Genomic DNA, 23,738 nt, shown 5'->3' with positions numbered 1-23,738 from the left:
AGGATTTTTTGGTAGAAACCAGAATTCATCACTTAAAAACTCAATTTTGTGCTTACTTGGGTTATCTTTGTCTAATATTTAAATTTGTTTGATGATCTGAAACATTTAAGTGTGACAAACATGCAAAAAATAAGTCAGGAAGGGGCAAATACTTTTTCACAGCACTGTACATTATATTCTCATCTTCTAGGTGTATTTTTATCTTTTATTTGTCTATCCATTATTTTTATATGGCAGTCTTTCAAAAGGGTTACCTGCAGGATAACTTAATTGCTTTATTCTATATCCAGATAAACTTTTTTTACTTTGACGAAGTTTAGCCTTAATTTTTTCTTAAACTGCTCAGATATTTGTTGTATCTGATGAATCTTCCTTTTGCAAATTTTTTTAATTAAAATCTGTTACAGCAATTGATACCCTATATAGAAGAAGATGGCTCCAAACATGACGATCGGACTACTAGCCAGTTTCGATTGGCAAGTGATGAGCGGCGGGAAGTTTTGGAAGTAAATAAGGTACAGTGACCCCCTTTTTTTTTTTTTTTTTTTTATAAAACATTGGTAGTTTCCTTCATTCATAGTGGGTACAGTTCCTGCTTCTGTTATTGGCTGGCACAGATGCTTCCAAATAAATAAGGCTTACATTACAACATACATTTTGAATGACACTTTATGTCCATAGCACATTTTCATTCATGAAAGTAGCTCGAGGTGCTTTACAATATTAATGGCTAAAAATGGGTGAAAAAGAAAAGTAACCGCTAAAGAACAGTTATCTATAACAGTAGTGCATCAATGGTCAGATGGCCAAGGAAAACATGGAAAATAAAAACTCTAGTTGGTGAGATGTTGGAGAAAACAAGGCCAAAAAACTTTCTCTGGACATTCTACACTTATGAATGTGTCACCATTAACAGAATACTCTTACAGAGCTCTCTTCATCTTCTTAGCTTTTCAAGTGGCTGCAACATACCTATACTGAATTTTCAACTGGAACACACTTATGTCAGATCTCAAAAACTCTGGGCTGGTCTGTCAAGTCTGACTTTGTCTGATGTGATCATGTCGTCAATCCAAAATGGCGATGTACAGTTGTGCTTGAAAGTTTGTGAACTCTGTAGAATTTTTTATATTTTTGCATAAATATGACCTAAAACATCATCAGATTTTCACTCAAGTCCAAAAAGTAGATAAAGAGAAACCAGTTAAACAAATGAGACACAAATATTATACTTGGTCATTTATTTATTGAGGAAAATGATCGAATATCACATATTTGTGGGTGGCAAAGGTATGTGAACCTCTAGGATGATCAGTTAGTTTGAAGGTGAAATTCAAGTCAGGTGTTTTCAATCAATGGGATGCCAATCAGGTGTGAGAGGGCATCCTATGTTATTTAAAGAACAGGATCTATCAAAGTCTGCTCTTCACAACACATGTTTGTCGAAGTGTATCATGGCACGAACAAAGAAGATTCGTGAGGACCTCAGAAAAAGAGTTGTTGATGCTCATCAAGCTGGAAAAGGTTACAAAACCATCTCTAAAGAGTTTGGACTCCACCAATCCACAGTCAGACAGATTGTGTATAAATGGAGGAAATTCAAGACCAATGTTACCCTCCCCAGGAGTGGTCAACCAACAAAGATCACTCCAAGAGCAAGGCGTGTAATAGTCGGCGAGGTCACAAAGGACCGCAGGGTAACTTCTAAGCAACTGAAGGCCTCTCTCACATTGGCTAATGTTCATGTTCTTGAGTCCACCATCAGGAGAACACTGAACAACAATGGTGTGCATGGCAGGGGTGCAAGGAGAAAGCTACTGCTCTCCAAAAAAAACATTGCTGCTCGTCTTCAGTTTGCTAAAGATCACATGGACAAACCAGAAGGCTATTGGAAGAATGTTTTTCGGTGCAGATATGGTACTCCAGGTCGCTGCTTTGTTCTTCTTTATGTAGCGTGCGGTGCTTTCATTAATGCCATAGTGGTGCGCTACTGTAGCATAACTTTTTAGTTCCCGGAGAAAACGCAGTAGTTCAATCTTCTCCTGGAGTGTCTTAAACTTGTTCTGGTGCTTAGGCTCAATGCCAGAAGCCTTAGAAGGTGCAGGGCAATTCGGTGACATCTTGTGCGTTTAAAAATAACAAAATGAATACAATAACAAAATGGAAAACACAAGGACACTCAGCTGGAGTTGCGTCATAGGGCAGCAATCAATCAGCAGCCATGAGAAATGAATAACGCTCTCGGATTGGCAACTTTCATCATCCCAAACCGCGTTTCCCTCAGCGGTTGCTTCCTGTTCTCTCTACAGCTCAGTATTGCCACGAAAAAAGCCATAAAAAATTGCGGAGGATATTTACGCTTTCTGCTGACAATTAATAGTTTGGTTCTAAAATAAAAACTTCGCGAACGACTGAGTCTGCAAACCCTAAACCTCAACTTCATGGGGGTCTACTGTATATACAATATTTATTTTTCTATCTAAGTATTTAAAGAGCTTCTGTAAAAAGACAACTTTTCCCTGGGGACAAATAAAGTTCTATAATAGCTATGTGACACTTACTATATATTTTTTATTTTCGTTTATTTTTTTGATTATGACCGTGATAAAAGTGGATGTTCAAGAACAGCATGGTGGCTCAAGTGCCGAAGCACTGCTCCCACATGTGTCCAGGACCCTGTTTTCAAATCTTGTGTGCTGTCACAGTCTGTGTGGAATTTTCACATTCTCCAGTCTCCAGACGGCTTTTTCTCTGCACACTTTAGTTTTTCAATTTACATGGCGATAGTCATGTTTGTGTAACTGATAATTCTAAAATGGCTTTGCGTTAATGCAGGTGTGTACGCAAATCAGCCCTGTGGTGGATTTAGGCCTTGTCAGGAGTTGTCATCTGCCTAGTCCACAATGTTGCACAATAGATAGTAGCAATATTAATAAAAATAAAAAGAAACAAGTATACTTTACAGTTTATGAAAATTGGTGGAACAATGCATAGTGACTGCCATGTCAATATTTGGTCTTTCTGTAGTGCATTAGACAGGTAAAGTATTTCAATGTGGATTTTAGATTTTGACAGAAGGTGAAGAAATAAGTATGATCTCTAAATATAGTAATATATGGAGTCCTTTATAAAATAAGGAGACATGACAGCCTCCTAATTCTAGTTAGTAAAAAAAATCCCCAATACATGATACTCCAAATGAACAGCAAAATATGTTTTCATTTTAGTAATGTTTAAACATGAATTTCTAGCATAGGTTTTCATGATGGTGAATATCCAAAGAAGAAAGCATTTACTGGACTGTAGGTTTGTGACATTTCTCTCCAAAAGTCGCTGAGCTCTTTGAGACATGCATTTCTGATCTTGGACCAGGAAGAAGCAGGAATACTCCTAGCAGAAGGAAGCACAACACACTTGTCATACCATAACGTATATCTTTGAATGGTACAGATCATGTTCATTTCATGGGCAAACATTAGACACTAGACAGCCACAACACACAGCCTTTAAAGACCACACGTGTCTTGTTACTCAACCTTTTCAACGATTTCCAGCCACATATTTCATCTACATTAACTTATCAAGTCGTGCAAAGTTGCCGCGCAATCCCCTGACCGTTTCCCCAGTTGTGTAGTCTGACATCCACAGTGATTCAGTCCAACAAGACTGAAGAGGTGTTGTTGAAGCCAGCAGAGGGTGCTTGACCTGTTGTCTGAATGTGGTTCCCAATCCCCCAGTGCAGTGATGGGGACACCATGCTCTAAAAATGTCACCGACCTTCAGGTGAGACTTAAAACCCAAGGTCCTTACTCTCTGTGGTCATAAAAGACCCCTGGGCATCCTTCAGAAGAGTAGTTTGTATTCCGATGTCCAAGATAAATTGTGCACCACGGACTGGTCATTCTGGCCCCCTAATCATCCCCTGTCTCTAATTGGCTTTCTCTCTCACCACTTCACCACCTAACAACTAATGTATGGTTGAGTGTACTGGCACAGAAATGGCTGCCGTCACATCATACAATACAATACAATACCCAGATGAATGCAACACATTAGTGGTGGTTGCAGTGGCTCCCCACTCACTGAAGTACTTTGAGTAGTTAGAAAAGGTGCTACAGTGGAGGAAATAATTATTTGACCCCTCACTGATTTTGTAAGTTTGTCCAATGACAAAGAAATGAAAAGTCTCAGAACAGTATCATTTCAATGGTAGGTTTATTTCGGCCTCTCTCACATTGGCTAATGTTCATGTTTTGAGTCCACCATCAGGAGAACACTGAACAACAATGGTGTGCATGGCAGGGGTGCAAGGAGAAAGCTACTGCTCTCCAAAAAAAACATTGCTGCTCGCCTTCAGTTTGCTAAAGATCACATGGACAAACCAGAAGGCTATTGGAAGAATGTTTTTCGGTGCAGATATGGTACTCCAGGTCGCTGCTTCGTTCTTCTTTATGTAGCGTGCGGTGCTTTCATTAATGCCATAGTGGTGCGCTACTGTAGCATAACTTTTTAGTTCCCGGAGAAAACGCAGTAGTTCAATCTTCTCCTGGAGTGTCTTAAACTTGTTCTGGTGCTTAGGCTCAATGCCAGAAGCCTTAGAAGGTGCAGGGCAATTCGGTGACATCTTGTGCGTTTAAAATAACAAAATGAATACAATAACAAAATGGAAAACACAAGGACACTCAGCTGGAGTTGCGTCATAGGGCAGCAATCAATCAGCAGCCATGAGAAATGAATAACGCTCTCGGATTGGCAACTTTCATCATCCCAAACCGCGTTTCCCTCAGCGGTTGCTTCCTGTTCTCTCTACAGCTCAGTATTGCCACGAAAAAAGCCATAAAAAATTGCGGAGGATATTTACGGTTTCTGCTGACAATTAATAGTTTGGTTCTAAAATAAAAACTTCGCGAACGACTGAGTCTGCAAACCCTAAACCTCAACTTCATGGGGGTCTACTGTATATACAATATTTATTTTTCTATCTAAGTATTTAAAGAGCTTCTGTAAAAAGACAACTTTTCCCGGGGGACAAATAAAGTTCTATAATAGCTATGTGACACTTACTATATATTTTTTATTTTCGTTTATTTTTTGATTATGACCGTGATAAAGTGGATGTTCAAGAACAGCATGGTGGCTCAAGTGCCAAGCACTGCTCCCACATGTGTCCAGGACCCTGTTTTCAAATCTTGTGTGCTGTCACAGTCTGTGTGGAATTTTCACATTCTCCAGTCTCCAGGCGGCTTTTTCTCTACACACTTTAGTTTTTCAATTTACATGGCGATAGTCATGTTTGTGTAACTGATAATTCTAAAATGGCTTTGCGCTAATGCAGGTGTGTACATAAATCAGCCCTGTGGTGGATTTAGGCCTTGTCAGGAGTTGTCATCTGCCTAGTCCACAATGTTGCACAATAGATAGTAGCAATATTAATAAAAATAAAAAGAAACAAGTATACTTTACAGTTTATGAAAATTGGTGGAACAATGCATAGTGACTGCCATGTCAATATTTGGTCTTTCTGTAGTGCATTAGACAGGTAAAGTATTTCAATGTGGATTTTAGATTTTGACAGAAGGTGAAGAAATAAGTATGATCTCTAAATATAGTAATATATGGAGTCCTTTATAAAATAAGGAGACATGACAGCCTCCTAATTCTAGTTAGTAAAAAAAATCCCCAATACATGATACTCCAAATGAACAGCAAAATATGTTTTCATTTTAGTAATGTTTAAACATGAATTTCTAGCATAGGTTTTCATGACGGTGAATATCCAAAGAAGAAAGCATTTACTGGACTGTAGGTTTGTGACATTTCTCTCCAAAAGTCGCTGAGCTCTTTGAGACATGCATTTCTGATCTTGGACCAGGAAGAAGCAGGAATACTCCTAGCAGAAGGAAGCACAACACACTTGTCATACCATAACGTATATCTTTGAATGGTACAGATCATGTTCATTTCATGGGCAAACATTAGACACTAGACAGCCACAACACACAGCCTTTAAAGACCACACGTGTCTTGTTACTCAACCTTTTCAACGATTTCCAGCCACATATTTCATCTACATTAACTTATCAAGTCGTGCAAAGTTGCCGCGCAATCCCCTGACCGTTTCCCCAGTTGTGTAGTCTGACATCCACAGTGATTCAGTCCAACAAGACTGAAGAGGTGTTGTTGAAGCCAGCAGAGGGTGCTTGACCTGTTGTCTGAATGTGGTTCCCAATCCCCCAGTGCAGTGATGGGGACACCATGCTCTAAAAATGTCACCGACCTTCAGGTGAGACTTAAAACCCAAGGTCCTTACTCTCTGTGGTCATAAAAGACCCCTGGGCATCCTTCGTAAAGAGTAGTTTGTATTCCGATGTCCAAGATAAATTGTGCACCACGGACTGGTCATTCTGGCCCCCTAATCATCCCCTGTCTCTAATTGGCTTTCTCTCTCACCACTTCACCACCTAACAACTAATGTATGGTTGAGTGTACTGGCACAGAAATGGCTGCCGTCACATCATACAATACAATACAATACCCAGATGAATGCAACACATTAGTGGTGGTTGCAGTGGCTCCCCACTCACTGAAGCACTTTGAGTAGTTAGAAAAGGTGCTATATAAATGTAAAGAATTATTATTATTATTAAGTCAGTGAGTCATTTCGACAAAGTCACAAGAGCGGGTTGTTTGTGTGTGTGTGTGTGTGCACGAGAAAGCTGACAACCAGTGAGTGCTCCGTCAGAAGTGCCGTGCTTAAAATTCAAGAAAGGTGTTTTGGACCTTGAAAGCAGAAGAAAGGCTCAGTTTTGTAATGTTGTGTGTTTTAGTTGCCATGACAGAATGGAAAAAAGAAACACAAAAAAATGGGCAGAAATTGTGGCTAATCTCACCATACATGGAACGCATTCATACAGCACTGGTGCTGTCAGAAAAAGGAGTGGGTTTTTGAGACTTTGGAAATGTGTTGAAAAGTCTCCACAGAGTTGTCAGATTTTTTAATGCCCTGTGATGTCTAATCGTGTAATTTGATAAACTCCGGAAGCGAGATCAGCCACGGCGGTCAACACGTTTGACATCCCTACTGACTGGAAATCATGTAATGTGAAATCGACGTAAGTAGACGACAGCTGTTCACTGGCAAACTTATCATTTTTAGCCATTTTTAACAAGCCGTATGGAGTGCAAATTAGAAAGAAGGACTGTGATGTTGTTAGCTATAGGTAGGTGACTAAAGAGAAAGTCCAACAGCTGCCGCCTGGGGTGGGCGCACTGATTAAATTCTGGAATGAAACATAGCCTGTGGAGTTCCACCTGTACAAATGGGGAGTCTGTGAAGAATTTAGTAGTGAGAGGTAGAACGGCGTGGATTTACATACCAGAGAAAACACACACACACACACACACACCCCCACCTAAGCACACATTCAACTTTGTATATTCATATGAGATCAAATTTCTCCACAGGTCATTTATGGATTAAATTTTTTGCATCCGCTCTTGTGACAGGCAGAATTTCTTTTTACACTTTTGTTGTTACTTCCTCTTTCTGTACCCTTGATATATTTTAATGTGATGTTACACCTCGTTCGTATTTATTGCTGTACCATCTGCTGGCTACATTTCTAATGAGCTGTCTGCTGCACTGCTGCTGTAATTCTGGCCTTTTCTTCTGTTGTTTCCATGAATAGTATGCATCCAACAGATTTTGCAGATCGCTTGGGGAATATGAAATGACACAACTTGTGATTAGGAATTTTTTCATTTATTTTGATCTGTTAATGATAATCTATATGATAGCATACATTCCTGACTAGGATAAGGATGGCATTAAAACTGACAGTTGTGAAAGGCTGGAATGTATCCTATATACTACTGTACAATACTTGTAATTTATTGTGTGGAGTATATATAGACTAAAAGAATTCTAAGAATGAAAGAAAAAAAATACACGTAAGGCAATCCAGTAGTTTAATTTTGCAGACGAGAGAAGAAGATTCAAAAGAGGCAGTCAGTATTTATTTGTATGAAACAGGAAATACTCCTGGACAGAAGTCAAGCCGGGGTCAATTCTGAGAGTCCAGTTGATCAGTTCTACAATATCGAAACACTAAGAAAAAAACGGGAGTGGTCTCCCCTCGACTTTCTCGTATACTCAGATATGGGGAGTGATATTTGAGGAGTAAACTGCAAGACAATGATTATATTTTTATATTAGTACATTAAAGAACCAGGCGGCATGGTGGCGCAGTGGTAGTGCTGCTGCCTCGCACTAAGGAGACCTGGGTTTGCTTCCTGGGTCCTCCATGCATGGAGTTTGCATGTTCTCCCCATGTCTGCATGGGTTTCCCCCAGGTGCTCCGGTTTCCTCCCACAGTCCAAAGACATGCAGGTTAGGTGCATTGGTGATCCTAAATTGTCCCTAGTATGTGCTTGGTGTGTGTGTGCCCTGTGGTGGGCTGGCACCCTGTCTGGGGATTTGTTCCTGCCTTGTGCCCTATGCCGGCTGGGATTAGCCCCAGCAGACCCCTGTGACCCTGTGTTAGGATATAGTGGGTTGGATAATGACTGACTGACATTAAAGAACCATCAACAACAAAACAAATCAGATTAATAATATATCCATCCCCATATCTGAGTATACAAGAAAGTCTGGGAGACCACTCCCAATTTTTCTCTTTGCTGCTCTCCTGTAAAGCCGCAACTGGTGAAGCACCCAGGTTACAGTTGTTGTTTGCACATCATCTGTAATGTCGGCCAAGGTGGCTTGTGACTCTCTTGCAGTTCTCGTAGGTCTCTTAGTGGTCTCCCTCACTTGTTGTCTTAAGTTTTAGTGGCCAATTTACAGCTCTGCCTTACTCTTTCTGTGTCTACATGACTGAGTTCACTGGATATTCAGTGATTTGGAGGTTTTCATGCCTCAAGAATTCCCTCTCTTGAGAGACAGTGGTCCTGGGGCCTCATGCATAAACGGTGCGTACGTACAGAAATGTTGCGTAAGAACGTTTCCACGTTCAAATCGTGATGTATTAAACCTACACTTGGCGTAAAGCCACGCACTTTTCCATGGTACCTCATACCCTGTCATACGCATGTTCTCCACTCGGTTTTGCAGACTGGCAGCACCCAGCGTCAAAGCAGTGCTACTGTTCCTGTGTGGTTACCCTTTATTTCTTAGAACCATGTTTCTGACGCAGCTTTATAAATACACTGAAACTAACCGCATATTGTTGATTAGTGTAATGCATCTGATTGTAGATTACCTGTAACAATATAATGGCCCAGGGAATAGCCATAGATTTCCAAATACCATAACTGCTTTAGCGTTGTTACTCTCACTGCACCTTCTTCTTCTTTTTCTTCTTTCAGCTGCACCCTTTAAGGGTTGCCACAGCGGATCATCTTTTTCCATATTACTCTCACTGCACCACTCGGAGTATTTATATCGCTGTATCTGAGTGTGAATCATAGCAGCAGCTGATCGGAAAGAGAATTATCGGTATACAGCATCAAGCACACGCTGCCACAGCTTCGGCAAAACGTTTCAAATCCTGTACGGACCTCGCGGTTCAGAAACCGTTTCATCCCAAGAACTATAAACGCAGTCAATCAAGTGCTCCTTGTAGAACTGTTAGGACTTATAAGTACAATCACCTCACTGTAAACTTGTACTACAGTTATAATATTACACAACCTGTGCCATTTTATAAAGTTCGTATTTACATATAATGACAATATCATTTTTAAGATGATATGCGCAAAATATGTTGATTATATTATATAAAACTTTCACTTCATTTAAATAACCTGTATGGTTAATAATTAAACATGTGAGGACACGTTGGCACAGCGCTAGCAAGTTCATGTATTGTTCCTGCCTTGCGCGCTGTATTTTTGCTGGGCTGGCGCGACACTGGAAGGACAGACGGATAGAATAATTAAACACGTACTACGAAGATATTTCAATGTTCCTTAAAAGTTTTGAAGAATTGTCGTTGTAAGCTTACAGATGGCTTAACGTCTATTACAGAGCTGATTGTGTGGCGATTGGGTAGTTGGGGAAAAAAAAGTAACGACAGGAATTGGGAGGTTAGTACGTTTGAAAGAGACAGGACTGCTACAATAAATTATTTCATTGAAGGTCGCGCATGGCACAACAGCATCTTGTGTGAGACATGAATCATCACTGCACCATCATGTTCCCATGTTTAATAACATGCTTTCATTTCAATCATCATGAAAATGATATCGTGTATACATCTCAGTATTTTAATTATTCAGAGAGCTGTAATATCACGAATGTAATGGATTCTGTGTCCTGTCGGAGAAAGAGAGCCGGTTTAAGAAGCACGTAGTGATTCACACACACAGAGCACATTGACGATCAAATACAAAACAAAGCATTTAACGTGCTACTTTAGTTACGATGGGATTTGAGAAACTAGTAAATTAAATGAAGTTTATGATTTTCTACTTTAATGACAAACTACATGATTAAAGTGGAAATTTCGAGATTAAAGTTGACATTTCGTGCTTTTTTCCCCACTGTGTGCCTATTTTTTTTGTCTGTACCCTAATAAGCTCAGACGGTGGGCTACAACTCGCCTTTTCACGGCAACTTTGATATATGACTTTGTGAACTTGAGCTTTCGAGTTTCTCCGACACGTTATGTCACTCGATCAACTTCCTTTTGTTATTTATTCCACTGTTTAAATCAACAAATAGTAAGTTTTTCCTTTGCCTCCACTTGGTATTCGCTGAAATTCTTATATTTTCCCATTGTCTTTTCACAGAATGCTGAGCTTAAGGGCTGTTTATATTGATTTGCATATTCAAAGAGGCGTAATTGTGGGAGGAGTTTGGGCGGGACAGCACGCGCGTGCACGAGCATTACTTTTTACGCTGACCAGGATTTATGGAGCAGGAGAACATGGAAGTTGGAGTACACACAGATTCCTGCATCTGGATTTTTCTGTGCGTAAGCACATTTTGGCTTTTGTGCTTAAACGTCATGTTATAGTGCGAATTCTATGCACGCCGTTATGCATGAGCCCCCTAGAGTCATCAGTGTAACGAAGAGACTTGACGACGGTGCAAGTGCCAAATATAGGAGGTGCATCAGTATATTTCATTTCTTATCATTTATGTAAAATACTCTCCTCCTTCCAGTTCTTCTCATTATCACTTGACAGAAAGTGGCCATCATTATTTAAAAGCCTTAAATAGAATTTAAGTCGAAGCCAGGAAGACCCATATGCTGTATGGGATACTGGGTCGCTCAGCTGAAAGTTTCTTGATGTGCAAACATCTCTCAAAGTTGAAGTTTTAAGCTGCTGCATTTCTAAAACAATGGCCTGCTTGTTTTTTTCTTAGACCACACTGTTCTTGACTTCTCTTTACATCTTATCGGTGTTTTAAGTAAGCAAGTAAAAAGCAATGCCAAGCCTGGCCTCTGCATGTAAAAGCAAGTTTAGACTTAAAGCCATGTTTTTTTTTTTTCATTTTGCTATATTTTAATGATTACTCTGCAAAAGTAATTTTATATCTTCTTCTATAATACACTACCGTGGCTGTCCGTTTGTCTGTCCAGGATTTTAAATTGCCTGTAGCTCGCAAACCGTTTCAACTATTGACCTGAAATTTGGTACACATATACTACATGATGTCTACTATCCGCTTTCGGTTTTGAAGATTTTTATTACTCTTTTTTTATTTTTATTTTATTTTGTTGTAGGAACATCTCTTAGCAGCAGCCAGCAGGGCAGCCGTGCGGCGCACGTGTATGGGCGGCGTTTATTCCCTAACACCTTTGCCGTCACTTCCCCTACCTCTTCATATCTTAAATCATTCTTGAGGCAGATTGAAGACTTAAGTGCCAGCTTAAGTGAAAAATTAAAGAAAACGTACTAAGTAATTGCAGCACAAACACTGACTTAATCCGTTTTAATGCGAAAAAATGCCGACGAAGAAGAGAAGAAGCGGGCGCTAGGGTGGAGAAAAGAAGAACTGCTCAGGGAGCACCAAGCACATCAACCTCTGAGCAAACGAATGCTAAACGTACAGAGGAAGAGGATGAAAATTAGGAATGCTCAAGTCAGGTGTGTTCACTGCACGTTATCGGTTAATTAATAATACCATATAGTTTAGAAATCATTTTAAAAATACCAAACCCTCCCCTGACTTGTGCTTTTCATGGAGGTGCTTGGTGCATTCTTTTGTCCTGATTGTGTAGGTTAGGCCACCTTACTGACTCAACCACAAGTTAGACTTTCACATACATTTGACTGAAGCCTCCAGACAGGTGACCTCCATTGAACTAATGATGGGACGTCTTACACCAGTTGGCTGCACCAGTAATAATTTAGATGTGCCAAGTTTAAGAGGGTGAAGGGTTATGCCATTGGTTACTTTGTGTTTTATATTTGTCATTAATTTAAACCGCCTTGCAGAGATCTACTTTCACCTTGACGTGAGTCCTTTTGCGTCGACCAGTGTCGTCAAAGCCAAGTGAAGTCCACCGACCTTTAAAGTTGCGTAACAGTAACATGTGAAAATGTCCAAGGAGGTGAAGGCGTTTTAGAGGCCCTGTCTGTAGCAGTTGTGAAGCTTTAAATGCCTTGTATATTCCTAAGACATGCGCTGACTTACTAACGAGGTTATTTCAATAAGCAATGTATATTTATAACAAAGGTTAATATGCACTGCTATGTTTGCAGGGTATGAATCGCTCTGGGTACAGGTAGTGAGGAATTTAATTGGCAGTTAATGTGCTGACTTGCTTCTCAGAACCTGAAGATCAGCATTTTGACTTGTACTGCATGTCTAATTTAAATGAATTAGCAAGCCGTGAATTTAATGTGTCCATAGTAAATAGACTAGAGTAGCTGTCAGTGATTAATGTGTGTTTCCTGAAATAAACAGGTAAGTGTGGCAACAAGATAAAGGGCTGTCCCTAATTTGTTACCAAAAATAAATAACAAGGAAAAGGCTCTTTAGTACAGCGTGTAATAATGTTATCTTGGTGCAATTCAAAGTACTTTTACAGGCGATGGCACTCCTACAACAGAATGATGTCAAGTGTGGTGTGTTCATTCTTTTGAACAAACGAGGAGGGATAAATAAGAGAGAATTCAATATACAAAGCAAACCGAAGCAAAACAGAAACCCTGCCACCCCATTGAAGAATGAACTCTGAATTCCGGCCATCGTGGTGCTTATATAGGGGTGGGCTCAGGAAGTGATGTCATTGCACTTTCGAGAGCTCCTCCTCCATTCTTGAGCTGGAAACGAAGTTAGTACATGCGCATCAGCATAACCTGTCCAAGTTGTGTTCTCCTAAATGTCTCCCGCATCACACGTGTGACAGCATATATAGGTGATCTTTAAGGAATAAACAAAATGATCACAAACCTTGGCACTTTGTTTCCAACAAAGTTTTCTAAAAGGCACGCAAAGTGGGGGTTTCACACATAAATCAATGTAAAACGTCTGCTGCTGCGTGCGCCTGTCACTTTGCGGTGGGCCGGCTGCCTGGCACTGTCTTTACGTGGAAGGTGGGTGGTAGTGGCAGTCGCAGCGAAACACAGTCTGTCATTGTAAGAAGCCATCCTGAAGTTGCGTTAGCTACATGAATGTGTTCAGCACCTTGACAAGCTGATGCTGGGACCACTTTTCGTTTTCATTATCCATCTCCGGATCACTTGCATCAAAATCAGAGTCTGACTTGGTGATAATCTCAAAATCTTGTCTGCTGAGTATTTCGCTTTGGTCTCTCTCCAGATGTTGATGCCGTTTTAGAGGCTGTTTGCTCTTCACTGTTCTTCTCACTTGCAGGGAATCGAAGGTCAAGGCAATGAAGCGAACGTTCCTTCTGACAAAGAAGGTCCAACTAAAACAGAATGGTGAGGTTTGTCAAAGCTTACAGCTGATTACCGTCTTCTACCCCTGCATGTCGACAAAAGTCGACATCTGCCCTAAAAGAGTTAAGCTAGGGTCGAGTTCCTGGCCAAAACGTGACAGTATGCATCATACAGTACTGGTAATGAAGTTACAAAAACTACATCACATGCATTAAAATGTGCTATAGGGATAAATGTTGGTTGTTGTTTAAACATCTTTCTAATCCTCAGTACATTAGGACTTATGGGGTTAATATGATGAAATGTCATTAATGTTCATCTTTTACCCATAATTTAAAATATATCTCTCTTTTCCAACAATTTACCAGAATATCAATCGATGTAGCGTTTTTATCTTTGAACAGGTGATGGTGTTGTATGCGTTATGTCAAATTCTACTAAGTTTCACAGTCATGTTTTTTTTTTAAGTTTGTAAGATGTTCAGGATTCTGAGCTTATCAGATCTTTAAGATTAACAAAAAAACTTAAGTCTGCCGCCATGAACGGATCAGTAGAGTGAAAACCTAATAGACATCTGAGTGTGTCGCGTCAGGTTGCAGCAGCTTGTTTGGTAGTTACAGATTTAGTAGCGACTTAGTCGCTGTAAACAAATACAAAACAAAACATTAATTTCTTTTTTGGAAAGAGGCCAGTGCTTTTTTTTCTGTTTTGTATTAAGATACCATTTAATGATAAGAATCTCTGCCACTAATATGAATGCTTACTGCCATAAATAATCATGTAATGTGATGCAAAGTCAAGAGCACTGTCCGTATACTTCTGGAGGCTCTTGACTTTTGTGTAGGGGTTTAGTTCCTTCAAATTATTTTTAAGAGCTTTCCTAAATACTGTAATAATAAACAAGACCATTAGTTATTTCTGTTGGAAAAAACACTCTATTTGTGAAGTTGTATTTTTATGAAGTTTGAGTATTTACATTTTTTTTTTTTTTTTTTTAAGTTTTTTGTGGTCGTGATGATGTTGTAGCAGCCATTGGTTTCAAAAGAATCGACACGCAGAGAGTCTCAGACTGGTGCGTTTATCTTTATTTATGTCTCAAACTGTGGCTCTTTGTTGTATTCGTTCTATCGTCACGAGCACCGTGAAAACTATAAAGCAAAATATAAATGTACATTTTTTAACATTCTAGAAAGAAACAAATGAACAAATGAAACAACATACAATTAATTGCATACCTCGCTCTGCTTCCCAAGGGGTGCAACAAATCTAAAAGTGACCGTTTCAGTGATAGCGTTTGTCCTCACTGTTTCTTCACATTTCCGTTGTTACGTTCCCTACGTGCGGAATGATTTTGCAGTCATTTACAGATGCTAGGATACAATGCGTCCAAAGATGGTGATCTGTTTATTTTATTACGGAGTTCCCAGGAGCGCACCAGAGGCACTTATGAAGAGGCTCAATGAATTGATAATAAAGTTCCTGTTCGACACCTAAAAGAAGGCAAAAAAATAAAAACCGTTATTAAACAAAGAACATGCATGCAATAGCCCTCCCCAATTCCCAGATGGTGACAATAATTTACAAACACTGCACCAATAAAACTGAACAAAACACTAAGCACTACACGATAAATGAGCAGCACTGGCAACAAGGTCCAGCATGGCAGAGAATGAATGGAGATGCCAAGTGCACAGTTTTCTCGAATGTTGGGAATGTTTTGTCTTACCTACCATGTTCCAGCTGTTGTGTGAAGATCTGTAGAAGCTGGGAGCCCTCCATCTGGGAAGAGCACCTCGGCAAGAAAGGATGAAAATGAGTGCTTTGATGTGGTGGTTAAGTGGCAGACCTACCATGCCAGACAAACGGGGGGGGTCCAAGCCTGTTTACTAAGGGCCCAGAAGGACAATAGGCTGTTTTGCTTCATCACTTGTTTTGTGCTAGCCATCCTGCCTCTTGATTCCTGCCTTGTTCACTTCTATAGTACAGATTTATTTAAATATTTTGAGCGAAATGCTATTACTGGAGGTGTGGTAAGGTGCCACAAGGGCATGCTCATCTGCTTCACGATGCTTTGCCAATTCTCTTCCATTCCATAAGACTTGCAGCAATTAAATATTTTAAAATGTTCTAAATATTGTAACCGCCAGAGGGGACCCTTGAGCCCAAACCTCAGACATGCTAATGCCCATCACATTTCTGGGATAAAATAAATAAAACATATTTGTTGATCCACAACGCCATCACGCTAATCCCCCTTTTCGAGATCAGCCACAATAACAGTAAATCAAACCAAATACTCCTCCTTCCTTCCTTCAGTAGAGTGTTGCCTGCTACCGTCGTCTTGTCTCAGTCCTCTGAAGCATTTCCGAGTTGTACACAAACCAGGGCAGTCTTCCCCCAACAGCATCCTCTGGCAGTTCCCAAAAACCCTGACAGGCTGTGTCTCCGGACTGAAACTCCCATGCCACCCTGTGGGTGTCCTGAAGAGATCCAGCCCTGAGGAGCTATACCCCCTGTTATATGGGAGGAATGAGCTGCTTCTGGTGGCCTTGTACGCCTGCTCCTTCCATTATGGCCTCCTGTTCAGGACACCTGTCCTTCCTTTATAGCAGCTTACGATAGTTATGCAGTTATTTAGGATGTAATAAAGGACAACACAATGTGTCTTGTACTGCTGTCAGGAGAATTCCACATAGCCCAGTAAAACTGGAAATCAGTTTAAAAAAATAATAAGAGAAAGAAAATCTTTAGGATACTCATTAGTTACAAAACTCCCCAGGGAACACAAGACTAATGTATGACTTCTCCTTTAGGTCATAGGCTAGAAATTTGTCTCTTAATTGATGTGATGTATGCTATAGCTAAAAATAGGAAATATTTGTAAATGTGAAGGATCTTGCTCTCTGAATACAAGTTTAAACAATTAATAATGCTCTGAGAAAAGTTGAAAGGAGAATCTAAATTGTGTTTGTTACAGTTGTGCTTCGCCCTCCTGGGTTCAGTTTATGCATTCAAAATTAAAGAAAGGTATGAAATTTAATTAAAAAAAAAAAAAAACTCTCAACACTTCTCTGTTTAATACGGCAGGACACCCATTTATTTATTTCATATTTTTGTTAAATTAGGAATTTTATATCCTGTGTGTTAAATATTAATGTAAATGTATCCGTAAAACGACAGAAATAATTGTAGAACACAACTAGGGGTGGGCGATCTTTCCAAAAAATCATATTACGATCCTTTTAACACAAAATCACAATCCCATGAGCTGAATTCTGATCTCTCTTTTCGATGTGGCATACACTTCAGAAAATATCCGGACTCAAACTCATTAAGATCTAAGTTACACTTTATTTTATTAAATATCAAACAAAGTCGAATTCAGTTGTGAATAGATTACATACAAAAATAATTCTAGAAATAATAAAATGTAAACAAGAGCATTTTTCAAATTCTGACACTTTTCAGAAATGAACATTCTTTAAAAAATTGTAATCGGCACTTGTCATTGCAAAACATTTGCCATTCTTTAAATCCTTTGCAACCCTCGTTAATCGCTATACATATACAGAATGGCCATATCAGAAAAATATTTGTGATCATATCGCAGATCTAAAGTGTGCATCAGTTTCTTAAAACCCACGTTGTCTACAGCTTTAAATGGTACCGTATCCTTAGCTAGGTAGAACGTGACTGTCTCGGTCACCTCTTTCCATCGTTTGCTGCTTTTATCATATTTTTTGACTGCTAAATACGTCGGTCAACGACAACAGTTTATGCTTTGTTACCACACGAGATACAGGTGAGTGGTGTTGTACTGACCGGACTGAAACAGTGTCGGCATATTCCTTCGGGGGTCTCCGTTTTAAGATGATTAAATAGATTTGTTGTATTACCTCCCGAAGTGCTGACTGTTGTCTGCCAAATTTTACATATAACTTTGCTTTGTGCGGTATCTGAATAGCTGAACCACTGCCACACTGCTGACATCGAGTCCTTCTTTGGCACAAGCTCCTCATCTGCCATGCTGCTTGCTCTACGAACTGTTTTCAAGTTCTTAACACAAGAAAGCCTTGGTGGAGACGCATGATATAATTTGGCCAATCACAACGGGAATTCATTCTGTTGGTTTGTGGGCTTGGCACAAATCCATAAATATCAAGTATTAGAAGAATATAAAAAATCACGATCTGTACAGTTCGCTTGAAAATTAGATTGTGGATGTCTTTAAGATCGATCACAATCTAAAATCGTCAGTTCGCGCTCCCCAAAACACAACACAATTGAACACATTGTTTGGCAAGACCTTCAGCTTCAGCAGGATTCAAAGTTGGAATGCTGGGACACTGAGGTGGCTGTGCTGCCCAAATTCATTTCTTTATTTAAGTTATGACTTGCTGCTGTTATTTAGTTGTAGGTTTACAACTAAATAGCTTACAACTATGTATATGTATATATATATATATGTGTGTGTGTGTGTGTGTGTGTATATATATATATATATATATATATGTATATATATATATATATATATATGTATGTACAGTAATCCCTCCTCGATTGTGGGGGTTGCGTTCCAGACCCCCCCGCGATAGGTGAAAATCTGCGAAGTAGAAACCATATGTTTGTATGGTTATTTTTATATATTTTAAGCCCTTATAAACTCTCCCACACTGTTAACATTATTAGAGCCCTCTAGACATGAAATAACACCCTTTAGTCAAAAGTTTAAACTGTGCTCCATGACAGGAACAGAGATGACAGTTCTTTCTCACAATTAAAAGAATGCAAACATATCTTCTCTTCAAAGGAGCACCGTCAGGAGCAGAGAATGTCAGAGAGAGCGAGCGAGCGTGACAGAAAAGCAAACAATCAAAAAATCAATACGTGCTGTTGGGCTTTTAAGTATGCCGAAGCACCGCATAAAGCAGCCGCAAAGAAGGGAGCAATGTGAAGGTAGTCTTTCAGCATTTTTTAGAGTAGCGTCCGTATCTTCTAGGCCTCTGTGCAAACAGCCTCTCCGCTCACACCCCCTCCGTCAGGCGCAGAGCATGTCAGAGAGAGTGAGAGAGACAGAGAAAAGCAAACAATCAAGCACCGCTCGGGAAGCACATAGTATATCATTGAGGAGTTTTATTTAATATGTAATACATGCTCTGATTGGGTAGCTTCTTAGCCATCCTCCAATAGCGTCCCTTGTATGAAATCAACTGGGCAAACAAACTGAGGAAGCATGTACTTTAAATTAAAAGACCCATTGTCCACAGCAATCCGCGAACCAGCGAAAAATCCGTGATATATATTTAGATATGCTTACATTTAAAATCCGCGATGGAGTGAAGCCGCGAAAGTCGAAGCGCAATATAGCGAGGGATCACTGTATATGTGTATATGTGTACAGTGGACCCTTGACTTACAAACTCAATTCGTTCGCGAGGGCTGGTTGTAACTCAAGTTGGTTGTAAGTCAAGACTATTTTTCCCATAAGAAATAATGGAAATACCCATAATGCGCTCCGAACCTCCCACAGCAACACTTACTTAACCTTTTCATAATAAAAAAGGGTTGTGTAATGTGCATAATTTACCAAAACACCAATAATTTTGTGTAATAATAATGTACTAACCAAAAAGTTATAAAAAGTGCCTAGCCTACCAGAAACAATTTTATACTGTACTCACTATTTAATTTGACATCTTTGGGCTGCAGGAAGGGAGGAGGAGGAGAATGAGAATGAAACGTAAGATAGTTATTGTTTAGAAGGAGCTATCTTATGCAAATCTTTTCTTTGTAAAATTGTCGAGATGGTGGATTTCGACATGCTGTACATATTAGCGAGATCGGTCACGAACGCCACTCTAATATTTCTGCACAATTTCCTTCTTCGTTTCGATTGTGATCGCTGTTTCTCAAGTTAATAACGACAGTAGTCGAGCACTCAGTTCAAAGCTGGCCGTGTTGTGAACTGCTGTAATAATACACTCCAAAGCAAGCCGGTTCTGACTCAGCCTGATGACATCATCATGTGCCGCGCCAGCCTGTTAGCTAACATCCCTTAACAATCGCTTTCCTTACCTTCGTTACCTTCTCTTCCTTCCTTAGTAATTATGCGTCTTGCTTGCCATGGTGTTAGTGAATTATATATATAGATAAATCATTGCACTGACCGAAATTACGTTCACAATCACATGTATCTGGGCTCCGACTGACGCTTACGAATGCTCTCGGCTGTTTGTTTACAATCGCACAAGAGGATACACGTGACCGCATTCGGGTCATAACGCAAGATGTTGGTCGTAAATCAAAGCAAAAATTTTGGGCGTAAATCAAGTTGTTCGCATGTCAGGCCGGTCGTATGTCAAGGGTCGACTGTATATATATATATATATATATATATATATATATATATATATATATATATATATATATATATATATATATATATATATATATATATATATATATATATATATATATATATATATATATAGTGTATATGTGTGTATATATGTATATATGTGTGTATATATTGTGACAGGGGGCACTATTGCTCCCTTGAACCCTTGTCCAATATGCCAGACACCAGATAAAAGTCCAAATGTTGACTTTATTAATTCTGCACAGTGCAAAAAGCACCCTCTCCTCCACAATACTCATAAACAAACCAATAATAACTACAATAATACTCTCCACCACTCCCAGACGCGTTTCCCTCCTACCACCCAGCTCGGCTCACCGTCTGGGAGCTCCCACAATCCTTTTATAGTCCCTAACCCGAAAGTGTTCCAATCCCCAGTCCATGTGATCTTCTTTCACTTCCAGGTCAGATCAAAAGTCCTTTTCTTCACCCTGGAAGCACATCATTCCCCTTGTCCATGTGACTCGGATGTACTTCCGGGGCGTAAGGTAAATAAACACTGTTCCTCTCTGCAGCGCCTTCTAGCCGCCCCTGTGGTATCCAGCAGGGCTGCAAAGGAAAACTCCAATGTCCATAATTCTCTGCTGGCATTCGAGGCACCTCCATGCTGCAGGGAGGGCTCCATCTGGCGGCCTGGGGGTATTGGCCGGGATGAATGGCTGGCCATATTCCACTATATATATATATATATGTATATATATATATATATATATATATGTATATGTGTGTGTATGTGTATGTGTGTGTATATATATATATATATATATATATATATATATATATATATATATATATATATATATATATAATCCTAAACCTAAAAGTGCAGCGATTTTATGTGACTTTTTATGTCACATTTATTGTCATGCTTTAAATCGGGCTTATTTTAAAACCTACATATATATGTTTGGTATCATTCTTTTCAGAATTTATCAAACTTTAATGTGATGTTGTTAGATTTTCAGATTCTTATCCTGTTTTTAAATTATAAACTAAAATATCAAGAACTCGCATCCGACGAGACGACTTTGTGCCAAGAGATTTAACCAGGCCCGGGGCCGGAAATAAAAGACAAAGAGTAGATGACTAAGTCAGCTGCTACACTGGCTTTTTAAATGTTTGAAGTGACGCGTGCAAGATGCAGATGCAAAAAAAAAAATATATATATTTGTTTCCCATTGTATCACCGTTTAAGAGGGGGTTTCAGAGGAGCGACCGCGTCTCCTTGGAGTGCATTCAGCCCCCCTCTTCACAACACGAGTGGCAGAGATGAGAAGTGGCTGGCGCGTAGCACAGGCCAGGGGGGGTTGGTGAGTGAAGTGAGCAGGAGGTAAGCCCCGTAGTTAATCTTTAGTTTTCCAAGTAATGTTTGTCAGTTTGAGCTTTTAAATACACTGGAAAATATTTTTGTATTTGTTTATAGTCGAGCCTCTGTGATTGGAAACTGGCCATGGTTGGGTTGATAGTTAGGGTTACCAATGCCGGGATATTTATTAATCTATGAGAATAACAGAAATAACACAAAAACTATAAATATGTCAGCCTGTCTGTTGTACAGTGCCTTTAATATCTGTCTGCCCACCTGTCTTTCCATCCATCTACCTGTCTGCCCTCTTCTTTCTTTCTTTCTTTCTTTCTTTCTTTCTTTCTTTCTCACTCTCTGTCTGTCTGTCTGGCGTCACATTTAGAACACTTCATACAGTTTTGGTCTCATTCCCATGCTGCCAAAAGACACAACCTCACTAGAGACAAAATTCTGGATAACCAAGGGAATGAGTGACAAATTTAGACCTGAAGGATTTTTATCTTTTCATCTTAAGAAAATGAACAATAAGAGGTGAACTGGTGGATCTGTTTAATATTTGGAAATGCGGGGAAAGAAGTTGGCATCATCTGTTACCTTACAGTCAGTCTCTGTAGCAAGAGCACACGAGTGCAGACCGATGCTAGTTAAGGCTGGATTTTTGCACAAATAAAATATTTCTGTGCATAAAGAAATGAACATTCCCTTAACATTGTTGGTGGTATTCTAGTTGAAAGTAACACCTTGGAGACCTTGAAATCTGAACTCTGTGAGAAAGTGTAGGTGAGCAGAACATAATAAGTGATCTTGTGCTCAACAGACTGCTCTTGTTAAAGCTTTTCAGAAGTTTTTTAAGGCTTTATTGCTGAAATAAAGTTGGTGAATTTAATAGTAAAAAAAATTTAAAAAACTCTAAATTAATCGATGTTCTTGTTTAGTTGTACTTTTGCAGTGAAGAGTTTCGTTGGGTTGGTTGAATAAGGTAAGATTGTTGCTGCTAGCGTTGTGGTTTTATCTACTGCAAGAACAGACGTTTATTGATTCCCACCTTCCCAAGCGCCGTAGCCAGCGTATCGGGATACTTTGATCTTTTTTCTTTTTTTAAATAGAGCAGGGTTCAAAGCAACCTTAGCCGTGCTGTTATGCCTAGTGTGAATATTTATTTAACCCAGCTAAATATACAGATGTTCACAATGTTTGACTTTGTCTGGCCATTTACATGAAATGCTGCATGAGAGAAGAAATGGAGACTCACCAGCCTGCCCCGACATTTTTCATGTGTACACAGCATCAGGGTGAAAGCTATAAAGACGGAATGAAAACTAATTTTAGATTATGACAATGAACACTTTTTTTTTAATGAACAGCTTTTAAAAAGGATTTTGCTGCACATTTGACAACTTGCATAAGTTCTGTATTTTTTCGAGTCCATCTGGTAGTTTTTTCACAGTCTTAACAACATTTTCATGCGTTAATTTACGCATGTGGGAATCTGCGAGGAAACTGCTCGACATTTCAATTTTAGTGTGAACATTCTAAAAATGTATTATTAAAAGAGTGCTTGTACTAATCTAAGTTACCTATATGCCATTACGCTCAACATACACCATGGTTAATGGAAGCAACTTTTAAGGAAACGATTTGTGCATCCCATGTCAAAAAAGGTGAATTAGTGAACAATCCATATGGAGTCAGGTGGGAAGTTGTGTTTGACTAATATGTTGGTGTTCTATGAGGAAGTAATATGACCAGAGAGGTGCATGTGATGTTATTTATCATGAGTTTCAGAAAGCTTTTGACAAGATACAAAGTGAGAGGTTACTTAAAGTAAAAGAAGTAGGCTTTCAGGGCACTATGTGAAGGTGGGTACAGAATTGGGTTTTAGAACATTAGAATATTCGAAAGATTTGGACGAGAAGAAGCCATTCAGTCCAACAAGCTCGCCAGTTTTACCACTGAATTCTCCCAAAATAACATCAGTTTGAGTTTTAAAGGTTCCAAGTCCTCCTGTCTACCACACTACGTGGTCACTGATTCCATTTGTCTGTAGTTCTCTGTGTGAAGAACAACTTCTTCATGGGTGTGCGAAATTTACTTTTACCAAGTTTCCAGCTGTGTCCCCATGAAGTGCTATTTAAAGTCAGTGGTGTCTGAAAACTG

At 39.4% G+C, this 23,738-nt stretch overlaps 1 protein-coding gene across 2 annotated transcripts in view; it reads left to right on the top strand.

Annotated features, from left to right (window-relative positions):
• Positions 1-23,738, top strand: part of med30 (mediator complex subunit 30) — an 80,275-nt gene that overhangs the window by 13,796 nt on the left and 42,741 nt on the right. Inside the window, exons 4-5 of one of the 2 annotated variants that reach the window (XM_039738177.1) lie at positions 408-515; positions 14,857-14,920. In XM_039738177.1, the coding sequence (XP_039594111.1) occupies positions 408-515; positions 14,857-14,883 (135 nt within the window). In that variant the 3' untranslated portion in view covers positions 14,884-14,920. Of the gene's footprint in view, positions 1-407; positions 516-14,856; positions 14,921-23,738 lie in introns of those variants that run through there. The other variant, XM_039738176.1, reaches the window with a different exon arrangement.

This window comes from Polypterus senegalus, chromosome 16 (assembly GCF_016835505.1).
Source record: "Polypterus senegalus isolate Bchr_013 chromosome 16, ASM1683550v1, whole genome shotgun sequence".
NCBI classification, from domain to species: Eukaryota; Metazoa; Chordata; class Cladistia; order Polypteriformes; family Polypteridae; genus Polypterus; species Polypterus senegalus.
The sequence above is the reverse complement of the archived record's forward strand: the minus strand, read 5'-3'. Positions and strand labels throughout refer to the sequence as shown.